The sequence below is a fragment of the Zalophus californianus genome, chromosome 16 (genome assembly GCF_009762305.2).
Source record: "Zalophus californianus isolate mZalCal1 chromosome 16, mZalCal1.pri.v2, whole genome shotgun sequence".
Classification (NCBI taxonomy): Eukaryota; Metazoa; Chordata; class Mammalia; order Carnivora; family Otariidae; genus Zalophus; species Zalophus californianus.
In genome coordinates this window covers 27,853,061-27,868,009 of record NC_045610.1, presented here as the reverse complement: position 1 = coordinate 27,868,009, position 14,949 = coordinate 27,853,061, and the positions used below count along the sequence as shown (strand labels likewise).

Here is a 14,949-nt window from a genome sequence, read left to right as displayed (position 1 = left end):
TCAGAAAAGCCAAAGAAGTTTGGGGGACGCCTGGGTGGCTCAGTCGGTTAAGTATCTGCCTTTGGCTCAGGTCATGATCCCAGGGTCCTGGGATGGAGCCCCACAATCAGGCTCCCTGCTCAGCCGGGAGTCTGCTTCTCCCTCTGCCTCTGCCCCTCCCCCCCCCCTTGTGTGTGCACACGTGCGCGCTCTCTCTCTTTCTCTCTCTCTCTCTCAAATAAATGAGTAAGATCTTTAAATAAATAAATAAATAACATTAAGGGAAAAAGAAAAGTCAAAGAAGGTTGGAAAAATGGCCCAGACTGCAAAGTTACTTTCTGGAGTGAGAAGTCAGAATACTGGTTCCTTTGAGAGGGTACAGTGACTGGGAGGAGGCCTGGGGGGGGTGCCTTCTGGAGGACTGCTTCCTGATCTGGGTACCGGTTACATGAATGTGTTTAGTTTGTGCAAGTCCATGAGCTGCACACATAAGAGCTGTGTACTTTTCTCTATGTTACACTTTATGTATGTATATACACACACACATATATGTATGTATGTATACATATGTACATTGTGTATATATGTATTTTGTAGCTTTTTATTAAAGATTTTCTTACGTCCCAGTCTGCTCACAGTAAAATCAAGAACAGCTGAAGGATTAATAATGAAAAACTGCTCTGAGTTATCAGAAGTGCAGAATAGTGGAAATGATGCTTTTGTTGCATCACTGAATTCTTGTCAGTCAAAGGTTGTGTTTGAGACATACAATCAATCCCCTTTTCCCCCACCCCACCTTCCATATTGGTAAAAGGTCCAAAAAAGGTGGTAGGTTAGTAGGAAGATGAGGCAGAAATTATATAAATAAATAAGAACATCCAAACAGCTTCATTTTACAAATGAAAATACTCTGTACAAATGGATGCTTGCCAAAGCTGGCCAGGTTCCCAAGAAAGCCCCATGCACTGCCCAGCATCATACTCATGCTGAGCCCTGGCCTCTGGGCCCGGCTCTCCCCCCACTGAAGGCTGGCAGGCCAGGGCTAATTCCCTGCATGTGTGGATCATCACTTCTTCACACAGAGGAAAAACAGCAGGCCTTCTTCTCTTCTCCACAGGAAGAATATGTGAATTATGTAACATGAAAAGTGTTTCAAAAAAAAGTACTAAGTACTGTACAAATGCACAAATCACAGTTTTGGGAGAAACTGCATATGACCTTCCATTCTCAAATATCTTATTTTTCAGATGTCTTTTCAAAACATGAAAACACTGCTAAGTCAACATTATATACTTTTATATGTAAGCTATTTTTTCTCAATAAAAATAATTTAAAAGAATGAAGGCAATAGAGAAAGCTGAAAAGTACTTTACCCTAAACAGTGGTTTTTACCTCTAGAGCTAAGTTTTCTTGAGCAGTTGAGGAATAAAAATATTCATGGTCTGGAGTTAAAAATTCATCTGTTATGACCTCAGAAGATTCTGGTGAACAAGTTGATCGCACAGACTGATCCTATTAATAATGGAGGAAATCACTTTTAGGTAGGTGTTCATTATAAACAAATCCCTTTATAGTTGCATGCAGTGTTAATAATGGGGTTATCTAACATTACCCAGCAGTCAGGGTGACACTCCCTGAGCCAGCCCTCCCTACCTGCTTGCACACCTGCCTCTGCCCTCCTTCCCCACAGTGAGCTATGAATCCCCTGCAGCAAGTGAGGCAAATGACAGTCCTGAGACTCATCATCCTCATCTGTACAATGAAGGGGGAGGGAGTTGGGCGACTTTTCTGCTCTGAAATTCTAAGAAGAAAGGCCCTAGACAACGCAAGCTGGGACTGAGCTTGAACAGCCACAGATGCTTCGTCCTCCAGACTGAGGAGTCCCGTGGGTGCTACGGTTTAAAAGCAAGTGAAGGAACATGATGTTAAAAATGGCAATGCAGGGGCACCTGGTGACTCAGTCAGATAAGCGTCTGACTCTAGATTTTGGCTCAGGTCTCGATCTCAGGGGGTAGTCTGCTTGAGGATTCTCTCTTTCCCTCTCCCTCTGCCCCTGCTCACACCAGCTTGTGCACGTGCTCTCTCTCTCAAATAAATAAATCTTTTGAAAAAAACAGCAATGCAATCTCAATAATAAAAATAAAACTCAAAAGTACCAGTGATTTCTTTAGCATCTCTGTTTCCCCCCTTCCTTTTCTGCTCATTTTTCCATGTTCAGGCCCTGGTCCCCACATGGCAGGCAACTAACTCCTCTCCACGCCTTCAGTCATCTCTTGGCAGAGGTTTTCTGATTTATTTCCTTGGATGCCGCTTCCGCCACACACTTCTCTTCCCTCATGCGTAGCAGCTGCTCCCCTTTACCTCTCATATCAGATTGAAACCTCTTAGATAAGCCTGGCCTCACATATCTCCCCACTTCCCTGACAGACCTGCTTCTCCAGCCAAGCCAGTATGCTTAACAGGGCCTATCCTTCCAGCCCCCATGTGAGAAAAAGAATAAATTGTCTTAAATCGTCCTTGTGAGTGGTTTCTGTGCTATGATTAAATACAACAGTATGTTCGTTGAAAGACCTTAAATGTTATCACAATTGTATTTTTATATTATTTCATTTTCAGTTGCTGTTTATATTCTTTAAGTGATTATGTACTCATATCATAATGATAAAAAATTCTGGTTCCTTAGCCTGACTGGACTGTGGCCCAACTGCATGCTTCAGGGCTGTAGCCTCAATGCACTGATCCTGCTGAGGTGCAGTTGTCAGACGTGAACACGTGCCTTCCGCTGAGAGGTGAATTTGGGTCTTAGAGGACATTCTAGGTGAAGGCACTCTCATCACAACCCTGGCCTTGTTCTTCCTACTCCAATCAGTCACCTGCTGGACCACAAGCTTTGATACCTCACCTCACATTGCGCTTCCAGAGTTGGTCTTATCTATCCAACTAGACAAGAAGCTCAAGGGCTTCCTGAATCTGACACTTGTCTGTGTTCTGCACAAGCTCCAAGATACACAGTGCTTTGAGTTGAACTGACTCAAAAAGTATTTAGGCAGGGAAGAAAGACTTCTTCATTCATGTCAGAGACTTGAGAGCACATACTCCAACAAAAATGAACTACTACAGATATTAATTCACCGGCATAATACATAACAACTCAGTTCTACTTTATTAGGTCCTTGGATCCAACCTGGCTCTGCAGGCCATATTACTTACGCTGTAAGATTTCTCAATGACCACAGACGCATCAGTACTTGCTTGAAAGACTTCACTATGCTCTGGCTGCTCATTTTTTCTGGGAGACAGGTGCCTGATACCTAATGATTTTAACACAACCGGGGCCATAGTCATTCAGTGGTATTTAGATGGCATGGAAGGGGAGAAGAGTGGAGTGAGAGGAGAGATGTGTGACTACTCTGCCGAGGGTGGCCATGTCCCATTTGTGGGGTTCAGTCCAGAGAATGGAGACTGTTAATTTGGCCTGGCCCCAACACCCTGTCCTGTATCATCATCCTTTTGCCCACCCACTCAAGATCAATGCTTGAAAAGGAACAGATTCTAAAAACTAGAAGAGCCCAAGCCAGTAGATTTTCTAAGATAAGTGATGATTTTAGATGCATCTTTCTTTGATTTGTAAACAACTGTGAAATAATATTCCATGCCCTGCTTGCAAGCAAATTACCAAGTGGAACTACATGGTCTTCAGTTTTAACCTAAAAATCTATAAAGTGATGACAGTCAATGCCATTTATCTCTAGATTCTTCTGGCACAGAATCTCTGGGAGCCAGTGGAGTTTTTCTGGCTTAAAATGCAATGCAAGGAAGTGGGCAGTAGGGAATGGCCATCTACCACAGTACTCAGGTAAGAAAGGTTCATTTCCCTGCCAGGTTAGAGCCAGGAACAGGGTCACTGTATGGAGATTATTTTACTTCCTTTGAGCAAACGGGTCTGCTCCAGTAACAGAAAAACTCACGAATCTTTGGATTTCTTTACCTTCAGGAAGGACAGTGGAATCAGAAGGGTATGCTGCTTTTCCCTGCAACTCAGGGTTCCCAGAGAGAAGGGAAAGGAGAGATGACCAAGCAAAGGAAATATGCCAGGAGGCTTACTTATTTTTGAGAGCTAATAACTTGATAGAGCTCACCTATCCCAATTCCTCCAACTGAACTTACTGGTGCAGCTTCGAGGCCCAGGCTGTCTGCCATGCTGGTCACTGTCACAGTCACCGTTGTCCATTTTGTCACACTTGCCATTTCCTCCTGGCTCATCATTTTTCATGGGATACTCTACAGTGCACTGCCAGCCCACTTTCTCAGGGTCCCTCAGCAGGGGCTGCAGCAGGGGGTCAGGCTCATTCTTCGCCTCACCCTCTGAAGTCACACATCTCTGAGGATGCCAAGGTGGTACCAGCAGCTGCCCAGTAGCTGCTCTCTCTGCCATATCTTTCACCTCCACTGAACAGAAGGGAAAGCAGCATTTACAACAGAACTCTGAACATTGGAAACAAAAGCAAAAAAGAGCTATATAATATTTTAGAGCTCATATTGTCACAATAGTTGCCTTTTTAGAATTGCGTCATCCTTAGCTTGCCCTGTTTGGCTTGAAGGGGAAGAGAGAAGAGAACTGATAACAGAGGGGAGGACAGAATTTCAGTTCATTTCTGAATTTTGCAATGGAAGGTAGCAGAGAACTTGTAGATAGACCTTCTTGCTGTGAAGATTTTATAAGAAAATAACATCTGCAGGCCCCAGTCTGTAGAGACTAATGGAAAGGATTCTATTTAAGTTTGTCTAGCCTCTCTAGACTAGACAGAGCTCATATTATGGGTGTGTGTGTGTGTGTGTGTGTGTGTGTGTGTATTTTTATATGTATATCTGCATGGGCATGTCCTCATTCCAAATGTTCTATACTTTTGCTAATGTCATTTAACATAAGTATTAAAAAACATACACACTGTATCCTTTTAAGCTTATAAAACTGATACAAAAGGAAATGCCCACAGGATATACAAAAGTGACACTGCATACTCTCTACTTTTTACACATTAAAATTCTACTGTGTATTGTTTTGCTACACTTGTTATAAATATTCATATATATATATATATATATATATATAATGGAAATATTTCCTATAAAGTCTAGAAATGAAAAAAGTTTTTCCCAGAAAAATAAATCACTGAACAGTACAGTATACACAGTGGCAAGCTTGACAGTCTCTTTTCTTTGGACTAGTAACACAAAACATGTTCATTTAAACAATGTAAAAAGACCCATCTTAATAAAAGCTTATCTTTCCTGACTAAGAGGTAAACAAAAAAAAAAAAGAAGAAGAAGAAAGATAAAAGCATTTCCTTTCTGCAATTTGTAATCAGAAAGGCCTTGCTTTTAAACTGAAGAAAAGAATGTGGGAGGCTGGTGCAATACAGGCTGTGTACTTAGAGATAACAACCAGGTTAGAAATATACTTTAAATTTCATTTGGCCCAACAGAACCTATGACTCTTTACTCACTTTTCCATTTTAAGTATACCTCTCCATCATCTTCATTATTTCTTGACTTTGCGTTACAGATTTCAGAAGAGACGGACTCCATACTGATCCTAAATTACATAGGTTTGGGGGAAGGGGAGCAGGGTGGCACAAATACAACAGTTTGCTCAAGTTCCTGACACAAGCCCGAGCCCTCCAGCCCACCCAGAGGACCAACCCCTACTCAGAGCCATTCCTGGGACTGCACTGACTCCTGCCTACCACCAGAGGGCGGCAGACTCCCAACGTTCAGACCACTCAAGCCTACCTAGTAGAGCCCCAGCCAGGGCCAGATGACACCGGAGGTCCCTTGGGGTGGCTTGACACAGTGACAAGTGCACTAGTAAGCTGAGTCAGCTTGGTTCGGGCACTGGACTCTTTAGGCCTTCCCTGGCTAAGAAATGAAAGGACTGGGTTAGAAGACCTCTCAGGTATTTTTTTCAGTTTCCAAGATCAGATTTCATGATTCTAAAAGTACTCTTGAGAAATTTTCACAGGAAGAAACCCACAATTGAAACCCAGTTTCACCAGACAGACTTCTGAGCCTTAGCAGAGCCCCCCACCCTAACAATACCACAGAACACAGGTGATGGTTAACTGTTCCTACCCTTTGAACAGAATTCTCCGGTAACAGGCGCACCTGTGTATCAGTGAGAGCACAATAACTAATATTTGCAAACATGGCCTTAAGGCACCAGCAAGCCTGAAGAACATTCAGAGTTCTTCAGCCTAGTCTCACTAAGTTCTAGACCCTACCTGCCACTAACCAGCTGCCTGCCTTTGGCATACTTCAATCTCTCTGGACCAAGTTTCCTCATCTGAAAAACAAGGGAATCCTTCTTCCTCCACATATCCATGATCATATATATATCTTATCGTCTATTAAAGTAACTCCTCAAAAATATGTGACCTGTGGCATATGTACGAATTCCTCCTTATCTTGAACACCCCACTTCCCCACTGGACCAGAACATAGAGAGACTGCTGACCTGGAAAGGTCAGATCTGACTGGCTTCTTTAAAGAGCAATTTGGCAGCAGCTATCAAGTATCTTTAAAATGTTTAAACCCTTTGACCCACTAACTCTGCTTCCAGCAATCCATCAAGGACAAAATCCAAAGTGCCGAAAAAGTAGCACTGACAAGTCACTGAGGCCCTATTCAAAGGATAAAAGCATGAAACAACCTAAAACGCAACAATGGGGGACATCCAACAAGTTCAAATTTACAGGATGTTTTCTTTTTTTAAATCTTTATTTATTTAAGTAATCTTTATACCCAACATGGGGCTCAAACTCACAACCCTGAGATCAAGAGTGGCATACTCTTTCGACTGAGCCAGTCAGGCGCCACCGGATGTTTTTTAATAATGTGGGATAATGCTCTTGTTTTAAAGTAAGATGAAAAACCAGGATATAAAAGTGCCTATATGGGGGCGCCTAGGTGACTCAGTTGGTTAAGTGTCTGATTCTCGCTCTCAGCTCAGGTCTTGATCTCAGGGTTATGAGCTCAAGCCCTGAGTTGGGCTCCACAATGGGTGTGGAGCCTACTTATAAATAAATAAATGTAGCTATATGCATATAATTATATCTTTTAAAGCATACATAAAGATTAGATGGATTGGTAGCAAAATGTCAAACTTTTCTTTGGTCTGTCTTTTGTTCTTTTGGGGAAACAGGGTGAATGGGTGTAGCAGAGGCCACAACTATGGCTTTGCTTTGTCATCTAATATACTATCACCCCATCTGCCTCTCTCAATAATGTGAGCTCTAACCCCTTTGATGCCAGTTAGTTGGTTCTCCAATAATTCCCTTTGTAAAGGTAAAATACACTGAACTAAAATGTCTGGGCATTTTCTCTGATTCTCCCTAGTGAACACATTTACCAACGTGAAAAGAACAGCGAACTCTTGTCATTAGTCTCAGTCACCACTGGGAGAAAAGCAAAAAGTTACTTTTTTCCAGGAGAACTGACTTCAAAGCCATGGATTAAAGCTACCATTTAAACACAAAAAAGGAAAGCCGAAATTGATAGGCTAGTCTATCTCAAAACACCTTTAATAATTGCCCCTATGCAAAATAAAATTTGTTTTACCTAAATTCTTAAAAAGTCAGTGTACACATATGCTCTCCTTCCTATGATCTGTGCTGAAGCCAATTCATTTCATTGATCTGGATGGAAATCAGAGGCTGCATGGTAACAGTTAAACTATTCAACCCCTGCTCTGGAGTCAGGGATGCTTATTTTGAACAACCCTAGTTTCCAAATAGTTTGGTTTCTGGAGCACTTGACAAATGGTATACCTGGCATTTCTTTTTATAAGAAAAACAATCTGGCCAGCTTTGGAAAGGCAAGGTGCTTTGCTTTTAAAGGATGTGTTCTGTGTGATTAACCTGCCAGCTACTTTACCTTCGATGTCTTCTCCTACAGGTTTCTGTTACGTGGCTCTTTATGCTCACCTGAAGGAGAAAACCTGCCAAGATCTGTTTCTGTGTTAGTATTCTTCATCACTCACAGTCTCTTTGTCACAAGACACCTGAGGATCATTAAGTGGCTTTGGGGTCACATGGGAGTCTAAAGGCATGGTGACACAAAGAACAAAATGTTAACCCACCTACTGGTATTTGGGCTCCTGTTTCTTTCCAAACTGCACTTGGCTCCTTGAATGGGCTGTGACTGTTCACCTGTGCTCTGTTTTCCAGGTCCACAAAAAGTTGGCAGCTTAAAAAGCAGTAAACATGTTTCAGTGCTTTGATGAAGGAATTCCTCTTCACTCTCACATTCTATTTTTCAAGTCATTCTTACTAAATGTGCAGAAATAACCAGACCTACTAAGACGATTTCCTTTTGCATATTTCATATCTAGTAACTCATCTCTTGGCTGGAGGTCTTTATAGAGAAATGCTAGTCCCCAGAAACCCAGTCCAGACTGGGAGCAAGTGAAGAATGAGCAGACAAAGAGGACTTCAAAAATCCAATAACTTTCAGGTGCCTGGGTGGCTCAGTGGTTAAGTGTCTGCCTGTGGCTCAGGTAATGACCCTGTAGTCCTAGGACGGAGCCCCGTTTCAGGCTCCCTGCTCAGTGGGGAGCCTGCATCTCCCTCTCCCGCTCCCCCTGCTTGTGCTCTGTCAAATAAATAAAATCTTTTTTTAAAAAGTCCAGTAACTTTCCCCTATATTAAGGCAGCAAGCTTTGTGGCAAGAACCTTGGGCCCTGGGTTCTAGTCTAATCCTTACTCAGAATAACCTAAGAGAGTATTTTGCTTCAGCTTCCTCATCCATAAAACAGGGAAAATAGTATCTACCTGAATCCACCAGTGAGGATGCTATGAAAATAAGACACAATAAAATAAAAGCTACAACACTTTGGAAATAGAAGTAAATTAAATTAAAGCCCATATATTTTATTCCAAAGAGAAAATTCTGGATCTGTTTATTCTATTTTTAACAAACTTAGTTCATTATATTTCCTAACCTGCAGCAAGTTAAGGCAACAAATGTGGTGCACTGGGATGGCAGCAAGATGCCCAAAGGTGAGAGGATGCATAAAAATGGTCATAAGCTCCCTGAAGTATGAGCTCCAAAGGCCTTTGCATGGAGGCAAAGATTCCTTAGCAGGGGCTGAAGACAACAACTTTATCATGGAGCATAAATAACACATGCTCTGAAAGATGTCATGGTCACCAAGGAAAGATTAGAATATACTAAGAAATATATTCAAAATAGATATTTAGAATAATGGGAAGTTTGTAATGTTTTCATTTGGCACGATTAAAAATTTAGGAACTGAGAAATTAAAGGAATGACCCCGGGCACCAGGCAAAAAATGAGGCCTTGGACCTTCTTGCCCAGCTCAGCCTCCAGCTGAATACGGTCTAGGGAGTGATCCCAGCCCATGCTACATGGAGTGAAAGAATCATCCTGGTTAGCCCTAACATATTCCTGACCCACAGAATTGTGAAAAATAAATCACTGTTATCACTAAATTTGGGGTTTTGTTGTTGTTGTTACTACACAGCAATAGATAACCAAAACATAATATACAAGAAGAGTTATTTCTAATAGTTTTCTAGCAAATCTGAATTTCCAACAGAAACAGAAACATTAGAGTCTAAGTAAATTCATTTTGCCTTCTCTTTATACAAAAACAAATGCCAATGCTTTTCCAAATGTTTCAAGTGAGGACTGCATTCTCACTGAAACTCAGCAGGGTACAGTGAAAGAACACCAGACTAGGAGTGAAGAAACCTGCCCCTAACCAGCTGTGGACCTCGGCGGTGGCTTAGTAAGGGGTGTGGGTGGTGGGAGTTGTCTGCCCTTTGCAGGCAATAAAGGGATGCACTAGAGGTGGAGAATTTTAAAACTATAATAAAACCCACTAAAAGCTGACCAGCTTTTTATCACCATAGGCCAGCAATTCTAAATAACTTCAGTAATAAAATCCTTCTTCCAATGGGGCTGACCTCTCCTAACCCAACATCATCTCGGTAACACCTGGACTTCAGAAAGTTTAAGTCTTTGACCTTGAGCTTCACACTCTGTAAAATGATGGGGCTGATCCATCTCTAAAATTCTGATTCAAGAGACAGCCAGCTCTCTATATGTGAGCTTGTTCAAATTCATTCATTTATTCATTCCCTCAGTGACCATTTATCGAGTACCTTCTATGTGCCAGGTACCCTTGATAGGGCACAGAATGTGTAAGACCCAAGCCCTGCCCTTAAGGAGCTCATGCAGGAGCCACTCTGCAGCTACACCTCCTAGACCAGCTCCCATGGTGTCTTCTCACCTCCTTTGAGGTATCTTCTTTGATGACCAGGCCTGGTCCCAAAGGAGCTATTCATAAGCAGAACCCACACTGGAGCTATTCATAAGTAGAGCCTGTGACTCAATCATCATCATGTCCCAGGGCCTAATTGTATAGCCTCTGGCTCTATAAATGTTTACTGAATGAGTAAATGAATAAACAATTGAAAATGGGGATTAATACCTGCCCAAGATACCATATTTAGTAAAGTGAATCATGTAAAATTGTCAATACCTGAGTATTTTGACCTATAAAACAGCCATTTCATATGGTCCAGCCTGATACACAGGATTTATAAAGAAGAACATGGGCTGTGTGTTGGGTTTGGAATGAGAGATAAAGAGTGTCTACCTTAGAATCCCATCACAGAGGCCTTATTTCCCAAAGTCAAGAGGACCCCACTATGAGTTGGTTGTATTTATGTGAGTCCTTGCACAGGGGTTAAGGGCAATGCTGAACCATGTTCCAGATCCTGCTCATGCGGCCCTGCCTCCCACTTCTTAGCTGTACCTGATGGCTCTTCTCTGACTCATCTCCAGTGCTTTCTTCAGAGACTTGGGTGACAGGTTTCCAGCCACAGCCACTTCTTTTCCTGGACCTTTTGCCAAAATGTCCCCCTTCGAAGTCTCTCGCTATGGAAGACCTTGTCAGGGTTAGGCAATTGCCACTGGTGTCCAGCTGCTGGCCCGGAAGCTGCCTGACAGGAGGTACATAGCTGGAAGCTGGGGGGCCCAAGGATAAAGGGGAGTCATAGATGTTTGCGAACTCTCTTGAAGAAGCCCACAAAGACCTGCACTCCTCCTGCTCCCTCTGTATCATCTCAAGCTTATCGATTTTCTGTTGGATATTCCTAAGCAAATCGGCATTCTGGTGCATTAATGTCTGTGAAATCTTTAGATTCAGCACACACTTACTGATGTACTCCTCGGTCATGCACCTATTGCTCACATTGCCCTTGGCTTCTCTGGCTGGCTCGGGCAGGCCAGGTGAACTAAGAGAACCATTTTGCCAATCCCAGTCTTCAAAGGAGAGCTCTGTGCTAGCTTCTGAAGAGCTCTCGTCCTCATCACAAAAACAGCACGCCTCTCTCTCCATCTTTTCCAGCTCTTCTTCCATGGACTTCAGTTCATCTACCTGGCTTGGTCTAGCCCCCTCAAAGGATGAACCGGCTCCTGGAGGCTCCTTCTCTTTGTCATCTCCCCTGTCCAGGCAGCCCGAGTAGATTTCATTGATTTCGAAGCTACAGAGGCTTGCTCGACCTGGGCTGGGGCTCCTGGCCTCTTCCGCCACAGAGCCAGCAGGTGAAGCAGCGTCTTGGTTCTGAGTCTCCTTGGCCATCATACTTGGATCTAGGACTTGAGGATCTGGTATTGCTTTCTCGGTGGGAGAAGGGGGACCCCTGGGTGAATGAAGCCGACTCCCTGTTGGGAAGAATGGCAACATACAACTGATTAAAGTGATCACATGCAGCAGCTAAGCAGCCTTGCCATGTTGCTCAAGTGGTGTGAGAATAGAGAAAGCATCTTTTTATTTCCCCATTCCCTTCACAGGTGTGGAAGACTACCAGATACACTCACAGAGGGTGCAAGGTATTTCTAACAGATGAAAATTTCCATTTTGACATGAGTTGAGGTAGAAAATTGAGGAGAGATCAAATCCTGGGGAAAATGTTCTAAGCTTAAGTTATAGTGTGTTCAAAACACACATAACTCTCAGGACATGGAAATTACAGACCCCTAAATCTCAAGGACTAAATTCATAGCTTCTTTTTACATACAAAGGAGTTTGAATATTCATGTCAGTTAAAGTTATGCTCTAGGTGAGTATCTGATAAAAGTAGCCCTGCATCACGGGAAGAATGATAATTCAAAAAATAACCCCAGAACTGACCACCCATCACCCCTGTTGATGGTGTATAGCTTGCAGAGAACAGGATGGAGGAGCCAAAGTAATGAGATGCCATTCTGGAGGCTTCCAGACCTATCCAAAGAGACAGAGAGAGAATGGTCACTTGGCCTGGATTCCAGCTCTGTAATAAGCTCTGGAGTCCTAAGTAAGCCCTTAGTTTTCTCATCTGGAATATGAGGATATTAAACTGGATGATTGCAAGGTCCTTTTTAGCTCTGAATTCTAAGATTTCTAAATGTACTAAAAAGCTGTACACGGCTATAGGAAAAGGTTGGAGGGAAACACCAAAATATTAATAAATTATTTCTAAGTGGCAGAATTAAAATGGTAATTTTCTTCTCTGTATGATTTCAAGTTTTCTATAATGAACAGATAATAGTTTTGAATTTTAAAATCACCATTTTTATTTGGGAAGCAATTAAATCAATTCCTAAGAATAATAATGCTAGAAATAAACTAGTTGTTACTGCTAAGGTGTGGATCCAACCAAGGTGCAAATGGAGCCAAAAAAACTTAACTTAGTAATTTCAAAGAATCTTGATTTTTTTTCCTAAGGCATCCACCATTTCCAAGTGTAAGTGACGTGTACAGTTTGGAGGAGTTGATTAGTTGTAGCTTGCAACTCTCCTAAAACATTCATGTCAAATAATGCTTAACCTGTGGGTTAAGGCCATACCCATTTCCTTTAGCTCTTTTATTTCCAAGTTAGGGGTCTCTTTCAGATGTTCTGAGGTCAGTCCTAGATAGACATTGACATCAGGATGGAGTTCATATTTCTGCACCTTGAGGCTCTCAGTTGGCTGAGTTCTCTGGGTTCCAAGAAAATCCTTCAACAAGGGAAATATCATTAAGGACATATTTATAACCATTTGAGTGTCGCTGGTTTTTTTATTAAATTTAAGTAATCTCTATACCCAATGTGGGTCTCAAACTCATAACTCTGAGATCAAGAATCTCATGCTCTTCCAACTGAACCAGCCAGGTGCCCTGTCACTGATGTTTTTGAAACAGATCTAGTTATCAAATAAATCTTTCTTCCTCCTGTTGGGCAGACTGACTATAACCCAAATTAGCTAATTCACTGTTATTACCAATATTTTTAAAATAATAACAATAGGGATGTCTGGATGGCTCAGTCAGTTAAGCATTTGCCTTCGGCTCAGGTCATGATCCTGGAGTCCTGGGACCAAGCCCCATGTTGGGCTCCCTGCTCAGAGGAGAATCTGCTTGTCTCCCTCTGCCCCCTCCGCTTGTGTTCTCTCTCTCTCTTATTCTCTCTCTCTCAAATAAATTTCTTAAAAATTAAATTAAATCAAATTAAATTAAATAATAACAATAGCTCCCAGTCACTGAATCGCATTGTGTGCCTATGCCCCTCTATGTGCCGACCTTCCCCAGCTTCCTTCATCAATTCCCTGCTGCTCCCACCAAGTGAAGCAGCTTGGAGTTCCTTTTCTTGGGAGCCCAGAAAGAGAGTGATGAAATGAGGATTTTCAAAATTTCTTACAACTTGATCTCTAGCTTCTTCCTGGTCTCTAAGCCCCCTACACCACTGTGATGAGTAAGCTGAAATAAACTAACAGCTTCAGAGCTTACCTTTAAGTCATTCTTCAGAATGTACCGGATATCTTGAAGGTTCATAGTTCGGTCTTTCTGCTTGACCTGAATGCCTGACTTAACAATATCATAGTAAGGCTTTGGAAGCCTGACATCAGCTTCTAAATAATTTCCCAAGACTATGGTTTCTTTGATAACTGAGCCATCTAAACCATTCCAGGGTATGTTATCTGTTAAGGAAAAAGTCATAGGAAAGAATAGCATTAAGAAATTATGTTTAAAAAAAAAAAGAAATCAGGTAAAATTGGGTAACCTTAGTCAAGTCACTCAATCCCTTTAAATATTAATTTCTCTTTATAGAAAAAACTATCTGGAAGTCCAATCATATAAACGAGAAGCCACTTGACCCATTTAAGAGGGAAATCCCTGCTGCAGAAGAGTGTCAGAATCATGTGCGCGTGGACCCCCTGCTGGCGGACCTGAGCACCACAGCGAATGTTTCATGGCTTTAGGATCCGTAGCCCAGGGCATTCCTCTCATGGAAGGTGTGGTTTTGCCTCTCAGACTATAAACTATGCTAAGTGGGAAGGGACTCTCACTTACCCCCTCAGTGAATGTGGTTTTACTGTTATGTGTGTATGTGTGTTTCCCCTCTCCTCAAAGATCGTGTCTTCAGATATGTGATCACTTCCTTCACACTAGGCTCTTGCAGGTTTGGAAAGGTTTCCACATCTTTCAAATGACACTGCTTATATACACACTAAACCCTAGGTTTGTTTGATTTCATAGTTTACTTCTCCAAGGCCAGTCTTTTCCCCTCATTTACAAGTTCTTTTTTTTTAATTTTTTTAAAAGATTTTATTTATTTGAGGGATAAAGAATGAGAGAGAGAGACAGAGCACGAGCAGGGGGAGGGGCAGAGGCAGAAGCCGACTCCCCACTGAGCAGGGATATTGCCAAATGCAGGGCTTGATCGCGGGACCCCTGATCATGACCTAAGCTGAACCAACTGAGCCACCCAGGCAGCCCTCATTTACAAGTTCTTAAGGGGCATCTCACAGAGACCCCTAAGCACTGACAGCAATACTCAGTTCAAAAACTTTGCTTGGGTTAAATGCATTACCTTTGACAGGATGGTAAGTGGGCTTTGCTAAGGCTCAAAGAACAGGTTAAAA

General features: G+C 42.3%; 1 protein-coding gene across 13 annotated transcripts in view; it reads right to left on the bottom strand.

The window, feature by feature from the left end:
* TEX14 (testis expressed 14, intercellular bridge forming factor) overlaps nt 1–14,949 on the bottom strand; it is a 111,594-nt gene that overhangs the window by 22,234 nt on the left and 74,411 nt on the right. For all 13 annotated transcript variants that reach the window (XR_003515373.2, XR_003515374.1, XR_003515375.1 and 10 more), the window contains 9 exons: nt 13,814–14,004; nt 12,894–13,044; nt 10,820–11,730; nt 8,117–8,223; nt 5,773–5,898; nt 5,487–5,575; nt 4,147–4,428; nt 3,190–3,290; nt 1,372–1,491 (listed from right to left, as the gene is read on the bottom strand). Coding sequence is in view for 10 of the 13 variants with exons in the window: in XM_027568233.2 (XP_027424034.2) it covers nt 1,372–1,491; nt 3,190–3,290; nt 4,147–4,428; nt 5,487–5,575; nt 5,773–5,898; nt 8,117–8,223; nt 10,820–11,730; nt 12,894–13,044; nt 13,814–14,004 (2,078 nt within the window). In the remaining 3 variants the exon portion in view is untranslated. The remainder of the gene's footprint in view (nt 1–1,371; nt 1,492–3,189; nt 3,291–4,146; nt 4,429–5,486; nt 5,576–5,772; nt 5,899–8,116; nt 8,224–10,819; nt 11,731–12,893; nt 13,045–13,813; nt 14,005–14,949) is intronic.